Here is a 21,605-nt window from a genome sequence, read left to right on the forward strand (position 1 = left end):
CAACCATTTTGACTTGTTTTTCACCATACATTGTTTCGTTATATCTCAATGATAGGTGAAAATGGGTGAAATGATTAGGCAGCTCCCAGCTGGCTTGATTTTCTTGAAAGCATCTTCAAAATCATCGGATTATTTCAACCATTACACATCTAAACCTTCTTCACGAATCACTCGACTGTCCTTTAGTGATGTGATAGTAATGCAGTTTGCATTAAAATCAGGTCAGTAGTTTTTGAGTCACGAACATATTTCTTTGAGTTTATCAGACAAGCATAATTATTGAGCTATTAGCCTACTGTTATATTAATTAATTAATTACAAAAACAAAAGATACACAAACATGAACATTCTTATTGTTCTATATTAGGTTATTTCTTAGATTAAGTGAACGATAGTTATTACGCCCCGCGTCGCTTTAATTAACACGTCATTATATTGGAAACTAGCAGCCGGCTGCGACTTTGCCCTCTAAGAAACAGGTCCGACTTTCAGAAGGTGTCTCAATACGTAACCCGTATATTTTGTCTCCGACAATAGACGCTGACGCTGTTTCTTCTCCATATCAATCATATATTTTGAAGCCTTGAACATGCATTGCTCTGCTGATGACAGTGAGGAGATATACACGGACCATGCAGGTTACGCCCGAGAAATCTTCAACAAGTGCCGTAAGAAGCTTGTGTTTTTTGGGGTGAAATGAACGTTGTCCAATTTAACCCCCATAAGACACAAGTTTGCGCGTAAGCCACAAAAAATACCTAACTACCGTATCAACGCTCGTCGAAAACATTCCCCTCAATGCCTCCCTCAAAAGCTCAAGTGATTGCCAATTCCTCGGTCATCTGGAAGGCACAGCCATATTGGCTTCGCAGACAGGCTCTAAATGGGGCACGGCATTTCTGCATGCTGAACCACATTCGCTAGCATAGCGCTTTACAACGCACAGGTCCGGCCACATATTTTATTGATGTGATCTCTGGTCTGGCGTACCCCAGAACTTGAACTATTTGACCGTGTGCAAAGCAGAGCTGCTCGAATTATCGCAGATCCAGTGCACTGTGAACAGCTAGATAACTCTTTTTTTGTGTCTTCTACCGCATTTGTCACGGTAAGTGTTAAGAAGGGCGCTTTGACCTGATTTCTTCCGCCGAATTCCACTTTCGCACTCCATGCCTCTGGCGGTCCTACACAGCGCGGCTTTCAAGCAAATTTCATCCACGTACATCCAAACTGTGGAATGAGCTTCGTTGTGCGGTGTTTCCAGGACGATACGACACCTTCAAAAAAGGTCGTACAATTTTCTATAAGGCCGGCACCGCTCCGTTCTACTAGTCCGGTGCGTTCGTTTGTCTTTCTCTTCCATAAAAAGAAATAGTTAATGTCTACATATTTAGTATGTCGTAAATAAATCATTAAAATTATTAATAGATAAGCTGAATTCAGACGATTAATGAAAGTAGTTGTCTACAGGCGGTGCCGACAAGGACATACACTGACTTCGTATTTCTTGGCAACCTTTCAGCTAGATAATTAATAAAAGAGGGTGGCCTAGACAAACATAACAAATTAGGGATATAGTGTTACTAGTGGGAGGTTTCTTTGCCTGCTGACTGAGTGGGTACCGCAACGGTGCCTATTTCTGTCGTGAAGCAGTAGAAGTACCTTAGATAATTTATGCGTATATATGAGCTCTAGCTGTTAGGCAACGCATGAAAATAGGCCAGGTTTATTACTAAAGTAATGTACACTAAAGTGTGTATGACAGTTACGTCTTTCACTCGCAAATCGCGATACGTCAGTCACTAATGATCTAACGAGAGTCTAACAGTTTGTCGCTATGATTTTCGACGCGTTCACAACTTTTATCTAGACGCATAAATTATCTAAGATAGAAACATGATTGTGTTTTGATTAGAAGGGCCGTAGCTACTGAAATTACTGGATTAATTAAAATAATTATCGTGTGTCTGTAAAGTGTCGAGCGTCATTGCGATGCCGCAAGCTGATTCTGTCAATATGTTATAATCAAACGCAGCTACAAAATTATTTAATATTATGAATCATATAGCGGGCACCTAAAGTACTTATTACTCTAAAAGCTTCATGTGAAACTTCTGTACTTATTCTTTATTCTGTGGCAGTATTCCAGGAGCAGCTGTGGCAGTATTCTAGTGGTCAGTATTCCAGGAGGAGGTCAGTAACCCACGATCAAGTGTATCTTGTCAGTATCTTAATAACTGTGCCCAAAAAAGAATGAATAAAAAGGCATAAAAGGCATTTATTTTCTGAAAATTGATTCCTTTAGAATTGTTTTTGATGTCATTTCTAATATACTAGATACTACTACTAGCACATAGCACTACATAATATTAGCACACTTAATCTTTTTTTCTTTTTTTACCACAAAGGCCCCGAAATATGGAGTTTCAACTTTTTCCACCTCGATCCGAAGTGGTGATCATTAGTCGGCGAAACCTTGAATCTCAATTTTTCCGGAGTGTGCTTCCTTATTCTCGTTCATCACGGGATCGTATTTTGGCAACAGCGTCTGTGGACATTTAACGCTGTTTCCTCATACCAAGTTTATATCTAACACTAACGCGACCAGCCGTACAATTTTTTTTGTCTATTAAATCTAATAATACGCTCTCACCTACTCATGTTGTATTATACTCTTCTGTAATACGTATAGGAATTTTGTACAGCACTAATAATACAATCGAACAACATTTAATTTTGTATCTCTTCTGAGCAATGAATCTCGAACTGTAGTTCACCCCTTGCACTCCCTAGATAAGTGCGTTCGAATTGATGTAACCACTGCGCTTCAACTGTGTCATACGCGGACAGAAGTGTATGAAACTCCATTTGTAACGTGCTGTTCATTTATTTATTTTTTAGGCCATTGATTTTTGTTTTATTAAGCGATACTGGCCAGTTACAATCTATATTTAAAACTGTGCGACAACCCTTAAAAAAAAAAGTGTGTGTACTTATGGATGCACGCAAGAAGTTATACTTCTTTTGTCTAACGAAGCAAAAATCATTAAAATAATTTATTCCTCGTGCTATTCTACGTTTTTTGAAAGGACAATTTTGTTAAAAATCTTGCAGAGATGTATTTGACAATTATTAAATGCTTGAACCCTTTGCCTGTCCTAATAATGGACGAAGAAACCAAAAAAAAAAAATTACGAATGGCGCAAACGTCAGAAAATTTTAGGAACCAACTTCAACCTATTACTTTAGTGTTACAGTGATGCGCGCAAATCTTAAAATTTCACTCTCATCATTTTTTTATAAGAGCCTAAAGAAGTATAACTTCAAAAATACTTAAATAGCTCTCCGTGTCCTATTCTGAGAAACATGATAGAATTTATTTATTATTACAAACTTATTTGTTTTTAGTGCCATTACTTTACTCGGACGTATGAGGCCCTTGCACATACAACACTCGTTGAAATCACAAAAATTTTCTCCTTGGTGTACACAACATCAATCATTGCCATCAATCAGTGAGCCCGATTCAGATTGTTTCACGTCCCGTTGAGTGCTCAGCGATCTGTCGCGGAGGTCATACACCTTGTAAGAGTTGTCAATGATGGATAGTTGGCCTACATCGTAAATACCTCGACAAATATACTTTTTTCTCATTATCTTGTCTGGCGACCACAGAATATAGAATACTAGTACAGAAGCCTCACATACTCAAACCTTTTAACTGAATATCTACTTTAGCCGGTCGCTTATAAGGTGCTTTTTAAATCACACTCTGTCGGAATGTGATGGACGCAGAACACATTGATAAAATAGATGACGCACGCTACGATCTACTTGTACGTACTTCTTGAATACGCAGAAGATACGTTTTCCGTTAAGTTTTGCCAGTTTGTTACCCAGTTCTCCATTACCTACCGTTTGCGTACTTCATTACTATTAAGCAAGCAAGGAATCTACTTCAAAAGTAAAAGGAATAGACGGTATTGTCATTCTTCGTATATAAAAAAGAAAATGCATACATATTTAGTTAGGTTTGTTCTTTTGCTTGTAAAGCCAATGGCTAATCTGATAAAGCCAAAGCTATCTTACAGTTAGTTTATTTATAACAGTATCTATACACTGCAATATGTATTTTAACGACAAAACATGCAAAACTCTCCAAAATATATTTATGTACATGAAACCCGAAAAAAAATTCATCCCTGCCTCCCGCTCTACGCTGCTTACCTCGTCACAAAGTGTAATTAGTCTTACGCGCGTGCGTTTCAGGCGAGTGTACAATCACCGCAAATAGCGTGAACTATTTTACTACTGGCGACTGTATTATGGTGCGTATAGATTAGTAAAACGTAACATGAAGTGTATCGTTCAATGAAAGAATTCGCCGTACACATTGCTGAAATGTATCATGAAAGGTAAATCACTTTGTAACAATGTCTCATTGTTTGTACGTCTTGTACATGAAACCCGAAAATAATATCATTTCTGCCTCTCGCTTTACGCTACCTACCGCTCTCGTCACAAAGTGTAATTAGTCTCACGAGCGTACGTTTCCGGCGAGTGTACAATCACCGCAAATTGCGTGAACTATTTTACTACCGGCGACTGTATTCTGATGCGTATAGATTGGTGAAACGTAACATTAAATGTATCACTCAATGAAAGAATTCGCCGAACACATTGCATGAAAGTTAGATAACTTTGTAACAATTTCTCATAGTTTGGACGACTGCTTCCTCGCTGATGGGCGCTCACCGGTACACTACCGGTGGGCTCGACCTCGCTGCAGCAGGATACCACCGGACATGACCCTATGGACCAACCGGTCCCACCCAGAGCCCCGCCTGTAGTTGCAGGTGGCGTTCATACCACTGAAATAGGCCATCGCCCCGAACAGTTACCGTGAGGGCCTACGCGGAAGACCCAGGTGTTTGATGAATATTCGATTGGTACGCCCCAATAAAGTGTTTAAATACCTTAATATTTTTGGGATTTGTACATAGTGAATTCGCGGTATGTGCACGCCTTGCGTCGACGGTTGCAGCAACAATGAATGGTAGAATAATACATTATTTTATTGTTACGTTTCACCAGTCTGTACGCACATTTACACAGACCTTGGTCACCCGTTCTCTATCACTGGACAAACAGTTCAGTCAACCTTCGTTGAGGCTGAGGAGGTCTTGTAAAAGCAATAACTCAAAGTCAAGTCTACATTATTTATGTTGTCTTGACAAGGTACATTCTTATTATCATTAAATGAATGGCTCTATATTCATTTCCATGAACTGAATGGAACGGTAAACGGCCAGGAGCGTGGATTTACGAGAATTATTTTTTCAATTGAAATTTTCTTTAGGTTCGTTGAGCACATTCAGCAGGAGAAAACATTCAAGGTCGATCACCGACATGCTGATGTAAATGCACAAAATGGAGCTATATGATATATACTGCGAATGATATGCACCTTAAAGGCCGGAACGAATAAGCGCGGCGCTGCACTGCGCGGCACTAAGCGTCATAATATTATTTCAACCATTTTGTATGGAACGTGTCGCACTAGAGGCTATGTTGATCTATATTAAACGCACAATGTATAGGTACTTATTATTATACACGCAACCACAAGTATATTGCTTCGTAAATAAGCCATTATTTCTCGTAAATAGTAAAAGATAAAAAATGATTATTGTGGGTTATCACTAAGAGATAGACATATAGAACAACAATGTGTTCATTTACGACATCACATTGGAAAGATCCAAAATATGTATATTATGTTATTTAAAATAAAATATGTTATTTAAAATAAACTCGTTCGTACTAATTTCTCACCAGACAGGCCACGTTTGTTCCCTGTTCGAATTCATCCTGCTTTCGCTAGAAGGTCGATGACCCCTTAAATATATGAAAAAAAAACATGATTTTTGACGACAGCATCATCCAACTAACACACGTAGCAATTAATGCTTCTATCTCAACAATTTGCTAAGTGGTATCAATTACTTCGGGGAAATTAAATTTGTCAACAAAATTTATGAATGATGGGTTCCTCTCGGGTTTCGTTCGAGCAACTCATGCGAACTGAGCCAACAGTTCGAGTGACACATTCTTCGCTTATCTTGGTATGTCTTGTGCAACTCTCACTCTCTGCCTTTTTTTAATGAAAATAAGGGACGAGACGAGCAGGACGTTCAGCTGATGGTAATTGATACGCCCTACCCATTACAATGCATTGCCGCTCAGGATTCTTGAAAAACCCCAAAAATTCTGAGCGCCACTACAACACATTACTGCTTCACGGCAGAAATAGGCGCCGTTGTGGTACCCATAATCTAGCCAACATCCTGTGCAAAGGAGCCTCCCACTGGTTCGATCTTTCAATACTTCTTCTAAGCATACGTAAGTCGTATAGGACTCGTTTGGTTCTACCATTATAAATATCCCTCCATTGAACTAGGACAAAGCTAAAGATCACCTCATCTATTGCCTAACGCTAGACAATTAGTAGATTTGAATTAGAATTGGATAGACGCCAAGAGAACTAATCCGAGCACTATCAGACACAAGTTAACACCGAATGACTCATACTCCAGTCTACATATTTTCCACGGAGTACTCTCCGAGATATTCTCGAAAATTTTTCATTTACATGCTTGCTATTTATTAATTATTTTTTTAATATTAGAGGGGGAAAACGGGCAAGAGGCTCACGTAAGGGGCGTGCCTAAATGAATATAGCACTTGTGTCAAAGTAAATTTACTACCCACAGTAGGCAGTATACAGATTGCATACACGAAGCAAGCAGCGTTTCATATAACTTATGTCGTACTGTCGGACTAAAGCGGAACAACAACTAGTTAGATCTACAGTGTCTACCTCGCTAGAAAACCCATTGGTTTCAACCTGGCGATAATCCACCATTACCACAGAGAAACAAGTCGATAACTGAATGCAGGCAACTTGTTGCTTTAAATATATCTTCATAACTTCCATACTAATATAATACAACTATAAGTTCCTTGAAAATAGAATAGAAAAAGTGCAAAAGAAAATTGTATACACTTTAAACTATCACTCCAATAATATGACTCCTTCTTATGCAGACTCACTTGAAAAATACAATATTAGTTAACCGTCGTAAATTCATCGATATTATATCTATACTTATATATATTATAATTATAATATTATAAAGCTGCAGTGTTTGTTTGTTTGTTTGTTTGTTTGTTTGTTTGTTTGTTTGTTTGTTTGTTTGAACGCGCTAATCTCTGGTACTACTGGTCCGATTTGAATGATTATTTCAGTGTTGGGTAGTCCATTTATCGAGGAAGGCTATAGGCTATGTTTTTTTTCGAAATTAGGGATCCGTAATAAAATTGCTATTTTGTAACACAAGGTGTAAAATCGAAAACCTATTTTTGCGTGCGCTGCAAAAACTATTGACAATAGAACAAAATGATGTACAGGCTATAATATAGGCAATATTTTATTACTTATAAAACTATCGCGTGAATTATACTTTATATGGCAAAACAACGTTTGCCGGGTCAGCTTGTTTATCTATAAAATTCTAAATAATACTGTCCTTATCTACTTTCAAAAATATCATTTAAATCACGCGCCAAACCATCCGCTCCTGTCGTAAATTAAATATCTTTGTTCCACCACGCTACACAAAAAAATATACTTTGAATAGCTTTATACCACGAGCACTTAACTCCTACAAATACCACGAGCACTTAACTCCTACAAATACCACGAGCACTTAACTCCTACAATAAAGATATTTCTGATATGGATGTTTTTGGGTTACCTTATAAAGAATTTAGAAATAAATTAATTCTCAAACTTATGTAATCATGTTAATAAAATATAGTTATTGTTAGTTAATTAATAAAATATAGTTAAGTTATTGTATTGTACACGTTTTTTGTAATTGTTAACTCTTGATGTTTATGTTTAGCACTAGGTATTTAATTTAACATTGTAATTATTGGCACTATAAGTCTTTTCTTCAGTAATTATGTAACATTAAATTTGTAAATTTTGTGACTGTTTGATGCCAAAATAAAATAAAATAAATAAATAAGTCTAGGGTATTTTCGTTTCATACAGTAACAACTTGAGTTGTTTTTAGGTTTCGATAGCCAAATGGCAAAAAACTGAACCCATATAGATTCCTCATGTCGGTCTATCTGTCTGTCTATGTCACAGCCACTTTTTTCCAAAACTATAAGAACTACACACTACACACACTGTTGAAACTTGGTAAGTAGATGTATTCTGTGAACAATAAATTTTTGGGGTTCCCCATACTTAATAGTGGATCTCAAAATTTTGTTTCATCATACCCATACGTGTCTATGGATACATAACTATTCAAAAATGATATTCAGGTTTCTAATATATTTTTTTTCTAAACTGAATAGTTTGCGCGAGAGACACTTCCAAAGTGGTAATATGTGTCCCCTCCCCAGTAACTCCTAAAATAAGAGAATGATAAAACTAACAAAAATATATGATGTACCTTACCATGCAAACTTCCACCGAAAATTGGTTTGAACGAGATCTAGTAAATAGTTTTTTTTAATACGTATAAATGATGAGAGCACTGTATGGTTTTAAGCAAAGATTTTTTGCCTTCTTCATTTAAATCATTTTATATTATGTTACTTGCTGCTACGGAAACCTTCATGAGCGAGTCCGACTCGCACTTGGCCGCTTTTTTAATTTTGTTTGAGAGCCCTTTTCTGAATCGTTACTTGTTTGTTCTGTTACGATAGCAACTCTTGGTTGTGATAAGTATGACGTAGATTGACCTCCCGGATCAGATCTATATTATAAAGTAATTCTTCATCGGCCAACGGTAAGCATACGATTATTTTGACGCACACATTTAAGTGTGTGTTGTATGTAGGTACGTACCTCATACTTGTTTCTTAATTTTCATTCAGTTAAATTTTATTAACTTCCCGCTGAGAAATGTGAAATTTTTCGAAAATTCTGCAAGACACTGATTTTACCCCGTTTTTCGAAAATCGAGTTTTCATCAGATCTCGACGTTTTAAGGTCCTAGGAAGCTTTCCTGACTATTCCCGCGATGGTGTCCGTACGTCTGTTGTGTGTGTGTGTGTGTGACGCGTTTAGATATGGAATTAGCGAGAAGTTGCAGGGATGGCCTTTAGGTTTAACCATTTTCATAATTTTTTTTTGGTTCAGAACACAGAGAGTTGGTTTCAACATTGCCACATTTTGCAATATGCGTTATTATGTACAACAACAATTTTCTCGAATTGTTTGTAAAAAAAACATAACGGCCTTGGTACAATTAAAATATAAGCGGATATCACGCAACCTGCTGAGCGGAATGTAATTTATTTAAAACATATTGTGTGATGGAAGTTATATTCGAACTCGTGGAGTTATCTTATTGATGTTCACCCGACCAATAAATACAAAAGGGGAGTAATGAGTGACGGAAGAAACTTACAAGCTGTACCTACTTTTGAAGACAAACAAGAAAAGAAAGTATTTAGATTTATATCTTATAGCCTAAACAAAAGGTCGGATCTGGTACGGCCGCACCATCGGACGGTGCGGTGTGCGCCTCACATGATTAGGTCTGGTGTTGGTACGGTCTGGACCGTAATAATAATAATTTTGTGCGATGGACTATTCGACATACCATCGAATATAGTTTTTTTTTTATGATAATAAGGGACAAGACGAACAGGACGTTCAGCTGATGGTAATTGATACGCCATGCCCATTACAATGCAGTGACGCTCAGGATTCTCAAAGAACCCAAAAATTCTGAGCGGCACTAAAATTGCGCTCGTCACCTTGAGACATAAAAGATGTTAAGCCTCATTTGCCCATTAATTTCACTAGCTACGTCCCTTCAGACCGAAACACAGTAATGCTTACACATTACTTCTTCACGTCAGAAATAGGCGCCGTTGTAGTCCGTCATCAGGGGGCCTACCCCTAAAATAGATATTCGATATATCGTGGCATTAGTCGAATTCAACTTTTAGTTACATCGTATTCAAAATCGAAACGATGATTGAACGAACGAAACATTATTCGATATTATCGGTCCTAACCCTACTCTTAGTTGAAAATGTCAGAGACGAATATTCGAATTTGACAAATAATCAAACGTCACTTTTACGATAATCTCAACTCCAGACCGCGTTCGATGGTTCGGCCGTACCAAATCCGATCATGTGCTAAGGCTATTATAACTATATTATGTATACAATATTTTAAGATAAGATAAGATCATTTATTTGTAGTCATGGGTATACATAGATGTTTCAAATCACAATAAAAGTTCTCCATTCCTTGCCCGCATTCTGTGGCGTACAAATAGTAATTAATAACAAGTCAAACAAATATATTTATATACAATGACAGTTAATTTATATACATATCAATAATTGAATATTTTGAAATAACATATAACAAGTGAAATTGTTAAAAAGAAATTAAATTAAGTAAAATGATATTTAAAAAAATGTTAATTGAGTATTGTATCTGAAAAGAAGTCTTTTATGGAATAGTACGATTTTGTCACTAGGACATTAAACAGTTTCTTTTTAAAACACGTCAACTTAAGTTCTGTGATATGTGTAGGTATCTTGTTAAATATTCTCGGCGCCATTTTAAAGAACACTATTGTACATCGAAGCTGTGTTGCTGCCATGTAAACGTAATCTATTCTTGCTTTTCAAATTTATATTGTGGATTACAGATGTTCTGACAAATGTATCAAGGTTAGTTTTTACAATTATATACAATAAGAATGTTCCAACGTCATAAAGTCTACTCTATCATTTATCACTATCACATATTCGTATTGCTCAAAACTTTATAATTTTATAATTAAAACAAAATATATAGTATTACTAGCTGACTCGACAGACGTTATTCTGTACGTAATAATAATTAAAATTCTGTGTTTTTATGAATTTGTCAATAATATTTCATAACATCAGGAAGTATAATATCGTAAAATATACTCCCTGTTGTTATAATGAAATTATTTCACAGCAGAACTGTCAAACCGTATGTCAATAAATTCTCTTATAGAAAATATGTCCATACAAAACAAATATTTTTTAATAAATTAATTATGGGTCTCAAATCGATATAAAAACTATCCCATCTCTCAAGTAGGACTAAACTGCACTCGATGAAGCAATCGCCATTAAAATCCGTTCAATAGTTTAGGAGTCTATCGCGGACAAACAACGTGTCACGTAATTTATATATATTACTAGCTGACCCGACAGACGTTGTTCTGTACATAATAAGTAAATTACAATTTTTTATTAATTTGTCAATAATATTTCATAACATCAAGAATTATTTCGTAAAATATGCTCCGGCCTGTTGTTGTAATGAAATTGTTTCACAGCAGAACTGTCAAACCGTGCGTCAATAAATTCTCTCAAAGAAAATATGTCCATACAAAACAAATATTGAAAATAAAAATAATTATGAGTCCCAAATCGAAATAAAAACTATCCTATCTCTCAAGTAGGACTAAACTGCACTCCATGAAGTAATTCCCATTTAAATCCGTTCATTAGTTTAGGAGTCCATTGAGGACAAACATTGTGACACGAGATTTATATATATTAAGATTTATTCTGATAACGATGTCTTTACTTATCGTTTGATATATGTTTTGTTGTTGAGTCTGGGTTGTTATGCTTATAACATCGTTTGTACGTTTGACATACGATTCAAATGCGCTTAATTCAAGCCTATTTGACATAAAGTTTATTTGAGTTTGAATTTGACAGACAATAAATCGCTACGTAGGTACATCCGCTTAAAGAATGTCAAATGAATGTTTTTCTTACTACAAATCAAATAATGATAAAAAGGAAATACACAGATTTTATCGCAAGGACAGCGATAAGATAAAGAACAACGTAATATGAGCAGTAGAGACTTGTAATGCTGTGAAATTGTTGAGAAACCCGCAGGAGGGATGAAGCGTGGGTTGAGTTCTGGATTGTTCCATCCTATTAATATTATAAATGTGAAAGTTTGTGTGTCTGGATGTATGTTTGAACTTCTTTAACGCAAAAAATACTGAATGGATTTTGATGAAACTTTACAATAATATAGTTTACACGCCAGAATAACACATAGGCTATTATTTATAAAACTATCGCGTGAATTATACTTTATATGGCAAAACAACGTTTGCTGGGTCAGCTAGTTATGTATAATAAGTAAATACGGCAAAAATGATGTCTGTTGTATGGGATCCTCTATTAAATATTTTGTTGTTATACCGGCAACAGAAATACATCTGTGAAAATTACAACATAACATTTCTCTTCTTCATAACATCAAAATGATTTGAGTTTTCTTTGTTGATTCCGCCAATATTTGCCTTTAAGACTCAATCAGTCTCGTGCCAGATTTTGGCGAGTCAACACGTCGTGAGGATGCCTCGTGTACAGGCGAAACACGTGTCGAATTGTTTAAAGACAAATATTGGCTGAAATCGGAATTAACACCAAAGAAAACTCAAATCATTTTGATAATTATGGATTTCGCAAAGTAACACTTACTTCAATAAAATTTCTTCATAACATTTCTTATATTTTCTAATTTAGATTTCTATCGACTCAACCATCCCTGCTACTAGTTTCGAATTAGAATCGATGGACATCTCTCCACGTGAATAGAAGAAGACAGAGTGAGAATTAGCAATGCTGTAAGTTAGCAGACTATTATGAATAAGGGGGTTAGAATGTATACTGTTTAATACGGAATTCTATCCACGATATCCCAATAATTATTCTCCAACAACACATATCGATAATAATTATCTACTTCTTACTTGCCTTTTTACTTTAAAAAGCTAGAAATTAGGTTGAAACAATAAGCAACGGGCATTACATAATGTAAACAAAAAGGTTAAGTAATGATAATTATTCTCCTTCGTTTTTCCAGCACCGAGTCAAATCCAATTGGAGCCTCGATATACAATAACCATACATAATTACATACAAATTTTACGTCAAACTTACTATATAAACATATATTATAGCAAATTATACCTTACCGCCTTCACGTAAGGTGCAATTGATAAGGCTATTGAAAAGCAACGTACAAAGTTTTCGTTCAATGAGATGTGTTATATTATTATGTAACACATCGTTGAAATCACGCTCTTCATTACGAATTAATACAAAAATAATTCCTGCATAAATATTGACAATTACAAAGAAGCATCCAAAACAATTATGAAAATATAATACCTACTTAATGACAATTATTACATGCACAACAGCCAAGAGCAGCTGACTGTATCTTTCTGGCTCGGGTACACTTGCCGCTTCCGAGATCACCACAGAATCAGCGGGAAGCTCCTTTGCACAGGGAGCCGGCTAGATTAGTATGGATACCAAAACGGCGCCTATTTCTGACGTGAAACAGTAATGTGTAGGCATTATTGTGTTTCGGCTGAATGACGCCGTAGCTAGTGAAATTATTGGGCAAATGAGACTTAACATCTTATGTCTCAAGGTGACGAGCGCAATTGTGGTGCCGCTCAGACTTTTTGGGTTTTTCTCAGAATCCTGAGCAGCACTGCATTGTAATGGGCAGGGCGTTTCAATTACCATCAGCTGAACGTCCTGCTCGTCTTGTCCTGTATTGTCATAAAAAAAAGAAGAGCAGCTATCTGTATCTTTCTCGCTCGGGGTCCCGAGTTCACCCGATCGAGCCTTTCACCTCAGAGCATGACGGGTCAGCCTAATCTACTTCCTACGAAAAAATTGTATGTGCAGTGCGCTAAAACAAGTTTTCCCTCCAAAATACAAAAAGCTCCGACCTCTTACTATTTTTAAAAGAGCTCTACGGCGTCAGAATGTGATTTCTACGTTTTTAAGGCCGTTAAAGTTAAATCTGGTACATATAACATATTGCATCCAATAATCGGAGTGTTTATTCTAGGGCCAAGCACGACCCGTTTACAAAATGGACTCTGTAGAGGCAACGACGCACCGTCTAAAAAAATAACGACCGCGATGGGCGAAATATATAATGAACTAGATCGCGAAACAGGCAAAGTCGTACACCAAAGCTTATAAATGCGATTAATTGTAGTTATTTTATCACTTCAAATTAAGTATAGTATTTGCCACGATAAGTCACTCAGTGGAATATTTTATGCTTTATGTAAATAACTGAAGGTCTCTGTTATGATTTATGTATAATAGACGCACGCCCGGAATTAATTCATATTCCTCCAAGAATAAGTACAAACGTAATATTCTTATTTTGTTGTTGCGGTCCGTCGCGTCGTCACCATAGAAATATTATTATAATAAGGTAATAGAAATGTTATTAGTGCAAATGCTTTTCGGGACCACTGTCGCTTGTGATATTGCTACGAACGCTTTTAACACTCCGGATATTGAGGGCTTTTGTAGTTCACGGTGAAAAAGATCGCCAAGTGGACAGAGTGCTGTAAAGCATAATATAGATTTCGTTTTATTAAAATGTGTAATCGTCAAATAAGGTATCGTTATTTTAAGAATATTCCATTCATGATGTTCTGAAATAATATTTGTTATGGGAATGTATTTATTTATAATCTATAGACAACATTGAAAGTTCAAAAGCTACCACCCATTCCAAAAAGAATGCCTCAGACCCTGATAAGAATGGGCGCAATAAACTCAGCGGGCTTTTTTTCATCAAAAAAATATGTTTACGAAATAATAGTGCACAATTAAAATTTATTCATTAATAGCCTGAGGGCGGTCGCTCCATTCCCAACATTAAGAAAGTCGTTTATGTTATAGTAACTTTTACCACACAAACGATTTTTGACAATTATTATGAATATCGCGATACTTTTGTTTTGAACATTTTCGGGGATCTTGTTGTAAAAACATATACATCGCCTCATAAAAGACTTACTAACTCGACTTAGCCGAGTAGTAGGCATTACAAGTTTATGTTTGTTCCTCGTGTTAAAACGTAATACGACGTAATTGTATCATAAACACCCGCCGAGAAGGGCGCGGCACGGCTGCTTCCAATAACCCACTATCTAATCACTCTTTATCAATTACGTGTACAAGAGCACTTGTATAGTAGTAGTGTAAATAACAAAAAATAATCCCACTTCTGATAACTGATAATCTACCTACAGTTTGACTCAACGCAAACAAAATGTTAGGTTAAAAACTTACCAATGGGAGGCTCCTTTGCACAGAATGCCGGCTAGATTGTGGGTACCACAGCGGCGCCTATTTCTGCCGTGAAGCAGTAATGTGTAAGAATTGCTGTGTTTCGGTCTGAAGGGCGCCGTATCTAGTGCAATTACTAGGCAAATGAGACTACACATTTTATATCTCAAGGTGACGAGTGAAGTTTATGTGTTTTCAAGAATCCTGAGTGGCATTGCATTGTAATGGGCAGGGCTATAAATTACCATCAGCTCAACGTCCTACTCGTCTCGTCCCTTATAGTCATAAAAAGCGTCTTCGTACCGATATGCTATATTCCTTTTACCCCCTATAATATTAAAAAAAAAGTTGTAGTCAGAACTGCAAACGAAGCTTTCCGTACCATCATACAATATATTATAACACAATGTACTTTTGTGTCAGAACATTTATTATTTTTTTCCATGGCGGACAGTTTTTGCTCAGTTACTTTTCGGTGGTAGAACGCTAAGAACTAAGTCAAAAAATATAGCTGGCTATTTTAATGTTAGCTATTGCGTACACAACATGTTATTATATCGTTATTTTGTCTTATCTATAAACGAACGTTGTTGTTTTATCTATAAACGAACGTTGAGCTTCATAAATTATAATATTATCTGTTGCACACTTATTGGCATCTCCAACAAAGTCTCATTCACTGGAACGTTCTCTCGTAAACATTTATAATAAATTATCATTATCTTAATTGTTTTGCGAGTTACCCAGGCGTGTACTAGTCGAGGGCTACCTCTTGTACTTCATTTATAACCTAGCTGTGCCCGCGACTATGTCCGCTGTCCTTTGCGTTCAACAATTCCTCAAAAATGCCACAGAATAGGGGAGTGTTCCGAAGAGCAGTTTTACCTAATTCCTGCCGCCGAATTCCACCTTCGCACGACACGCCACAAGTTAGGATATCATCCCCACCATCTGGATGTGTGGCGGTCCTCCACAGTGCGGTTTTCAAGGAGCTTTCTCCCTCGTACTACAAAGCTGTGGAATGAGCTTCCTTGTGCGGTGTTTCCGGGTCGATACGACATGGGTACCTTCAAAAAAAGCGCGTACACCTTTCTTAAACGCCGGCAATGTAGGCGGCGGTGATTACTTAACACCAGGTGACCCGTACGCTCGTTTGTCCTCCTATTCCATAAAAAAAAAGAATAGAAAAAGTTACTACTAAAAAGACTCGTTTTAAATCGTGCTCACGTCGTAGATGCGTTGGATTCGTAACACATTGATACATTTGTTTACACACCCACCGATCTACTCGTGGTTGCTTATTGGGTACCTAATAAGTTGTAATTTATGTATGTCATCAGGAATTATAATCCTTGTGCGATAAAAGAGGACTGCCTAATGGCGTCACACATGCCTTAGTATTACAAGGTTCTATGAGAGTTTTAAAAATTAACGTATCCCGCTGTTTTTTTTTCTACTTTTGGGATTGGGGCTTTGGCGTTCTTATAACTTCTCTCTAACGTTCTCAATAACTTATCTAGTAAATCATAATTCGTTGTCTTATCGCAATGCATTTATTTGGCGTTTCAAAGGCTCTTTAGTAATAATAACAATAATAACTTTATTTCCCAAATATTACAATAAATCTAATATATAAATTCTCATGTCGCGGTGTTTGTAGTGAAACTCCTTCGAAACGGCTTGACCGAGTCTCATGAAATTTTGAGTGCATATTGGGTAGGTCTGAGAATCGGACAACATCTATTTTTCATCCCCCTAAATTTTAAGGGTGGTCCACGCCAATTTTTTTTATTTTTTTACCATTTTTTTTTAAATTTGTTTGACTATGAGTCAGCATTAAAAAATACATACAACTTCAAATTTTCACCCATCTACGATCAACAGTTTCAGATCACTTTTGTATCGCGATTTTAATATCGGCAATACAACTTTTGCTGGGTCAGCTAGTATCTAATAGTATTACAAGTTAAAAAATGTTGCTATATAATAATTGACATACCTACAATACAGGCAAGAAAGACAGCTAAACTAGTATGAACTGTGTTTCAGCTGTCAGTGACTTCTCGGTATCAGACATAATTACCTACATAGTCAAATCAAATTATCAAAATCAGATTTTTAAAAAAAAATCTGTCTCAATACAGAAGTGAAATAAATATAAAATAAAAGTATAACTTCTAAGATTTTCTTTGCTATTCACCTTGCAGTAATCATATACATATTATAACCATCGCCAATTACTTCGTGATTCTATAACTTATAGAAGAATATTTTTGTTAAGACATTTTCTTTTTTATCATTTTCTTGACATTATAAGTTCACGATATAATATGATTGCTGTTTGCTTTTAAGCAAACACTTACACTTCTAACATATCTGTTGCTGTAGGCAATGCGCAGGCTGAAAAGACGGCATATACTAGATATGCCATGATTAAATTAAGAGGAATTCCTAATGAGGGAATTACTCTGATCGCCAATAATCTCAGAGCACATCTGTTCACAGTCTCTCGACTGATTGCATGATAAAGCTATTAAAAAAAATCATTTTTTTTTATATTTCTTGCTTTTGTTATTTAATGTAGCAACCCTTAATAACAATATTTTTATTACATACAGTATCTAGGCGTTTCAAAAACTAAAACGGAAGTGGGATAGTTGTTTATTAATATTCTATTAGTAGTTTTATTACAAAAACTCATGGTGATAGAGATGTCGGCATTAAAAACGCGTACACCTTCCTTAAAGGCCGGTAATGCTCCTGTGATTCCTCTGGTGTTGCAAAAGAATGTGGGCGGCAGTGATCAGTTACTTAACGTAAGAAAAATCGCCCACCTCGTCCCAAAACAACAAAGATCTAACATCTCCGTCCCGAATATTAATGTTTATTTTTAAATAATTCTTAATTGTTGCAGAAACGATCACCTAAAGACCGAAGACGACGAAGCCACCATCCGAACATTAAAACAGGACATTACTCAAAGTCGGCAAGACTTTAAACTGCCTGTGATAAAGCATTTACAATTTGAATTGAAAATTCATATTGGAATATTCGTGATTATATAGTATTGTGATATAAACTATTCGAATAGAGTTAATAGAACGACGTGGGCAATTGGAGAGTGAAAGGTGGCAAAATTAGGCAATAAGTTGGTATTAGTAGAGTAAAGGGGGCAATAGGAGAATAGGAGTTGGCAATTGAAGAAAATTGTTGGGTAATTGGAGAGCTATAGTGTGTATTAGAAAACACAGTTAGGCGATCGGAGAGTGAAGTTAGTGTGGGTGAAATTGAATGTTTCTGGTGGGATTACGATGAGAGACGGTATGAAGACTTGCCAGCACACGCTGACGGATGACGTCATCTACAAGGAGGTGGTTGTTATTGGTGAGTTGTTTTATGTATTTTTTGTGTTTTATGTTAGTGTGGCAAGTGGCGTCAGTCACATTTGCTACTCCACCCGTTGTTTTGATATATGGAATGATCCGATCAGTTAAAAAAATAGTATAAGAAGACAATTTCACCTTAGACTTAGTCCTTTTTAGGTCCGTTTTTTAGTCTGTTTCACTTAAATCGTACAAAATTGAATTTATGTGTGTCTTATCTTCCTCATTAGTTTCATTTTTCAGATATTCTAAATATTCACATAACATCAAAACTACATGCGATCGCAGCGACTGCGCGACTGTTTTTGTGCATACATGGCATGACCGCTATCGCCGAGTGACTTAGTTCATTGATCATTAATTTCTGTACTGACACCGGAGACGCTCTGGTCGGAATTCTAGCTTTAGACGCTTTATTTTATATATACTAAGGCCAACGAGACAAGATAAAGAATGTAAACAAACGGACCGTTACTGAATCATATTATCAAAAATACGGCTGATTCGGACTCTTCCGATGAACCATCTTTGTCTAATACAGACCACAGCGATTCGAAAAGGGAATCCAAAATTTATTCATCTTATTTATTAATACGGCTTCACTCACGTTTTGTCGGTGTGGGTACCGAATAGTTTCGGACCATTCGGAGGTCCTTCATCAGGGTGAGTGTGGTGGGTTCGCGATAACGTCACGTCTCTTACTGCGGACTTGTGCTCGTAGTGCGCGGCTGGACAGGGCGGGAGAAGCGGTGTGCGCCCGTGAAACAAAACCTGAGTAAAGCCGTATTCATAAATAAGATAATAATGTCTCACGAAAGTTTTGATAATTTAAAATTTATTCAATTAAAAATGTTTAGAAGCCCAGAAACTTTGTTTACATTCTTTATCTCGACTCATTGGCCTAAAGGGCTACAGCAATAAGCATTAATTTATTTGTATTTAATACTCCAATTAAGGTGTGATTCCTACGAGGGCGTAATTTGTACACACTTGGAGTACTTGAGCGCCTACTCTGCTCTACGTTATTACAAAATAATGTAGTATTGTAATGTATTCTAATATGTCTCGTTGTTAAAGGGAATGGACCTAGCGGGCTGGTCACATCGTTCATGCTAGCGGGGAACGTGCCCTACCTGAAGGAGATACCGGAGGACCTGCCCATCGACGAGATGCTCAAAGCCAGGTCTGTGTCTTCCTCTTACAGATAAGGAGACTTTTCTTTAAATCACCAGTGGGAGGCTAAGGTCGAATAGGAGGTGTGACTAATGATTTTTTTATGACAATAAAGGACGAGACGTGCAGGACGTTCAGCTGATGGTAGTTGTAACGCAGTGCCGCTCAGGATTCTTGAAAAGCCCAACAAGTCTGAGCTGCACTACAATTGCGCTCGTCACCTTGAGACATAGGATATTAAGTCTCATTAGCCCAGTAATTTCACTAGCTACGGCGCCCTTCAAACCGAAACACAGTAATGTTTACACATTACTGCTTCACGCAAAACGACACTGGATATGTTGATTTAAAAGGAGGGCAAAGAGTTTCCTGCCACTTCCTCTCGTTAAAACTCCGAAGTGGTGGTAAATGGTTTTAAAACTTCTGTCATTGATAAGTGTCATTACTTTGACCAAAATGAATAAAAATTGTAATAAATCATAATCTCAGGCATAAAATCACAATATTTAGTAATACTAATAAATAGAATACAATGAAGTAAACATACACACCTAAATAAGATTAACTGATCAAAAGGTAATTTTTTGCATGAAGGGTTTTTAATTGTTTGAAATTGTGAATCATTTCAATGCGGGTTGGTTGGTTAGTGACGGCCCGCACATAGATTGTGTACCGAATTGTTGAACGCAATTAATGCGCCGAGCTACGGGCTGTGCTGATAATGCTTCACATCTGACGCTCTTTGCCCGCCAGCGCGGCGAAAAAAAAAAAAATTTTTTGCGCGAAAATTTTATGACGCCCACAGATATATTTAACACACTTAAATTAGTATTTTCTTTGATTAACGCGAGTGTAACACATTTAAATAAAGCACTTTTAAAGGATTAAAACGCGTGTAATTGTAATTGTGTTTTTACATTGGATTATTGCGTGAAAAATTATTCAAAATTATTTAAGAAAGTATGTACTATTGCTAAGTCAATGCATAATATGCATTGACTTAGCAATAGTTGCTTCTCAATACATTTTTGATAATGTTTTGTATGTTCATAAGCATAGCATATCACATTGAGGAATTTTCTAGAAACTGTGACATTCATAATGTTAACACGAGGAACAAACATAAACTTGTTACGCCTACTACTCGGTTGGGTCGAGTTAGTAAGTCTTCTGTTGGGCGATGTATATGCTTCTACAATATGACCCCAGAAAATGTACAAAACAAATGTGTTACCAAATTTAAAAGAATTGTTAAAAAACGTTTGTGTGGGTAAGGTTATTATAGCATTAACGATTTTCTTAATGACACCACGGACTGCGAATAAAGCGAACACCCTCAGGCTCTTTAATTATAAATGTTTATTGTACGATATCACATTGTAATCCATATTTTATAATAAAAAAAAGCCCGCTGAGTTTCTTGCGCCCATTCTTCTCAGGTCTGAGGCAGTCTCTTTTGAATGGGTGGTAGTTTTTGACGTTCATTAAATGATTTTAAGTCCTATTTTGAATAAAAATATTTGAACTTGAATGGTCAAATCATGAGCAACCTCTAGTCGAAATAAATTTATAAAAACCGTTTTGCAATGCCATTGCAGATTATCAAACCTGCCCCCCGGACAGAACTTGTACGAAACAGACCTTCTTGAGTTGGCGGACGGACTGGAGGGAAGAAGCCAGAATCCTATTCCATTGTTGGTGAGTTCAGTTGAATTTATTATTAAATTACTGAATATAGCTGAGCCCCGCGATTTTAACCGTACGCTGAAATTTTTTATTATAATATTATATGCAAATATTTGAAAACAAAATTTA

The 21,605-nt window shown here is 36.4% G+C and overlaps 1 protein-coding gene across 2 annotated transcripts in view; it reads left to right on the top strand.

The window, feature by feature from the left end:
- LOC126969984 (oxidative stress-induced growth inhibitor 1-like) overlaps positions 1-21,605 on the top strand; it is a 79,459-nt gene that overhangs the window by 35,609 nt on the left and 22,245 nt on the right. For both annotated transcript variants that reach the window (XM_050815641.1, XM_050815642.1), the window contains exons 2-4: positions 18,149-18,618; positions 19,695-19,800; positions 21,389-21,488. In XM_050815641.1, the coding sequence (XP_050671598.1) occupies positions 18,546-18,618; positions 19,695-19,800; positions 21,389-21,488 (279 nt within the window). In that variant the 5' untranslated portion in view covers positions 18,149-18,545. The remainder of the gene's footprint in view (positions 1-18,148; positions 18,619-19,694; positions 19,801-21,388; positions 21,489-21,605) is intronic.

The sequence above is a fragment of the Leptidea sinapis genome, chromosome 19 (genome assembly GCF_905404315.1).
Source record: "Leptidea sinapis chromosome 19, ilLepSina1.1, whole genome shotgun sequence".
NCBI lineage: Eukaryota > Metazoa > Arthropoda > Insecta > Lepidoptera > Pieridae > Leptidea > Leptidea sinapis.